The following is a 2,582-nucleotide window of genomic DNA, read 5'->3' on the forward strand; positions in this document are numbered from 1 at the left end:
ATGAGCAGACTACTTAAAAACTGGGGCAGGGAATCGCAATGTGACCATATTCTTTTCAGGGCATTTCTCTCTCCCATGGAAGTGTACTCACATGCACACATAATCCACAATCATGAATAAAATTAACAAGAAAAAGAGCTATATAATACACACTGAAGTATTAAAGAGTAAAGGCACATGATGTACAGTCTATTCTCAAGTTGTTCAGAAAAACTGTGTGTGTGTGTGTGTGTGTGTGTGTGTGTGTGTGTAAAGAAAGGGGACAGAGAGTAAGGGAAGCAGAATTTGGGTTAGAGCATGTAAGAGTTCTTTGTACTATTCTTGCAACCTTTCTGTATGTATGAAATTATGTCAAAGTTTCAAAAAAGCAATAAATCAAGAACAACTACCCTTATAACAAAATCAACACGTATACACATTCTTCCTAAATTACAGTATTTTAATATACCTTGTAGAAGTAAGATGAGCCTTGGTTTATCAGGTACAGGATTTATTATTATTATTATCTAGAGAAAAAATACAAATTCACATTTCAATTAACGTGAACTGAACAAGTATGTCTTTTTTTTTTTTTTTTTACATAGGATGCATACACTCACTGGAGAGACAGAGAGGGGAGGGGGGAAGTGAGAAACCATCCCCTAGAGGGACGGCCAGGCCATATCCTTTGTCCTTCATTCATCTCCTGGAATTTCGGGCACGCATTCACATGCATCCAGTGTGATTTTCAAGCCACCAGTTCCAGGACTTAAACTGCAGTCAGCCATGTGCAAACCCAGTGCCTTAACCACCATACCACCTGCTGGCCCCAAAAGTAATATTTAAATATCTTCTAGGCTAAAAATTCCTTCTTTCTTAAATAGGTTTTCATATAAAGTCAAGTCCTTATGACTTAAGGATGGTTTTACAGTCCTGAGTGATTTTAGGAAGTGCTCTTGTTTCACTGTGGTAGCTTCCAGTCCATCTTCTTGCAAGGCCAGCAAGGCGGCCTGAAAGACAAGCAATAGGAGACAATTGCTCTGTTGTTTGTTTTGTTTTTAAAACAATATATGGTAATACTTTAAAATCTGAATGTAACATCTCATTATAACTTCAGAGGACTCCAATATTCATATTACTACAAACATTAAGGTAGAAAGTTAAATAAGAGAATTTTTAAGAGAGGCTTTTCTGTGTGTGTTTGTTTTTGCTAAATGGCGCATGCACTCGCAGGTGAGACAGAGAGACAGAATGTGAGAAATCACCCCCCGGGGGGATGACCACACCGCAATCCCTTCTCCTCCTCCATTCTCCTCTTGGGATCTGGGGCATGTATGCACATTCGCCCAGCGTGAGTTTTAAGCCACTGGGTCCAGAACTCGAACCATGGTCAACTACGTGGGACTCCAGTGCCATAACCATTATGAATTCCACTAGTTCCAATAAAAGAACTTTTTAAAATTCCCTTGTTAGACTATAACTTCTACAAAATTATTCATAAAAGCATAATTCAATAGCAAAAAAGTAGAAACGCAAATGTTTAAAAATAAAGAATGGATAAATAAATGTAGAATACTCAGATAGGAGATTACGAAGTGATGGAAATGAATGAGCTACAGTTACATACAAAAACCATAGGTGAATTTCACAAACACAATCCTGAGATAAAGAAGCAAACAGAAAATATACCATCTGTATGGCTCTATTCATATAAAGTTCACAAGCAAGCATAACTAATGTCCTGTGTTGGAGGTCAGAAGTTTGGCTCCCTTTTGGGAAGAGGCTGGGAATGTATTGATGTTTTATTTCCTGACACGAACAGTGGTTATAAAAGTGTGTCCACTTTATGTTAATTTGTTGGGCTATATCCTTATGATCTGTGCATTTTTCTTTTAACATTTTTTTCCCCTTTATGTGCCTTCTGGTGAAAGAACACAATAAAATAAAAATTTGCCCAAAGCAAAAAACTGAACTGAATACAAATAAACTAGATCCAACTATCAATTTTTAAGAACTAGAGAGGACAGAGGAACATATTAAGTAACAGAGACTATGACATGCTACAGGGAAAGGGCCCAGTCTCTCAAACAAATGAACTCTAAGGAAAAAAGAGATGGAGGGAAAACTCAGGGAATAAAAGAGAGCTGCCAAGGTGTGGGTTCAAAGAAACCATAAAACATTTAACATTGACTTTGCTTTCAAAAAATATTTATTTATTTATATATTGACCTGTTGTGATTTTTCAAGACACGGAGTTCAGGATTCAAACTGTGGTCAACCATGTGGAAATCTAGCACCTTAACCACCATGCCACTTGCTGGCCCTATAACAACTTTTTTTTAAAAAAAGAATTATTGAACTTTATTTATTTTAATTTGACCAGAGAGGGACAGAGAGTGTGAGTGAAAGAGAGAGAAAGAAGGAAATGAGAAAGCAAGCTGCCAGGTCTGGGACTCAAACAGTGGTCGACCATGTGGGAGTCCAATGCCTTTAATCACCACACCATCTGCCGCCCCCTCCCCCAGAAAAACCTTTTAAAACTATTAATGAGGGGCGGCTAAGGCACTGGACATTCCCACATGGCTGACCACGGTTTGAGTCCC

General features: G+C 38.0%; 1 protein-coding gene across 1 annotated transcript in view; it reads right to left on the minus strand.

Annotated features, from left to right (window-relative positions):
* Positions 1-432: 432 nt before the first annotated feature.
* Positions 433-2,582, minus strand: part of AFG2B (AAA ATPase AFG2B) — a 22,176-nt gene continuing 20,026 nt past the window's right edge. The window contains exon 9 of the mRNA XM_014585097.2: positions 433-989. Coding sequence (XP_014440583.1) covers positions 822-989 — 168 coding nt within the window. The 3' untranslated portion in view covers positions 433-821. The remainder of the gene's footprint in view (positions 990-2,582) is intronic.

Source organism: Tupaia chinensis, unplaced genomic scaffold (assembly GCF_000334495.1).
Source record: "Tupaia chinensis unplaced genomic scaffold, TupChi_1.0 Scaffold148874_1, whole genome shotgun sequence".
Lineage (NCBI taxonomy): Eukaryota > Metazoa > Chordata > Mammalia > Scandentia > Tupaiidae > Tupaia > Tupaia belangeri.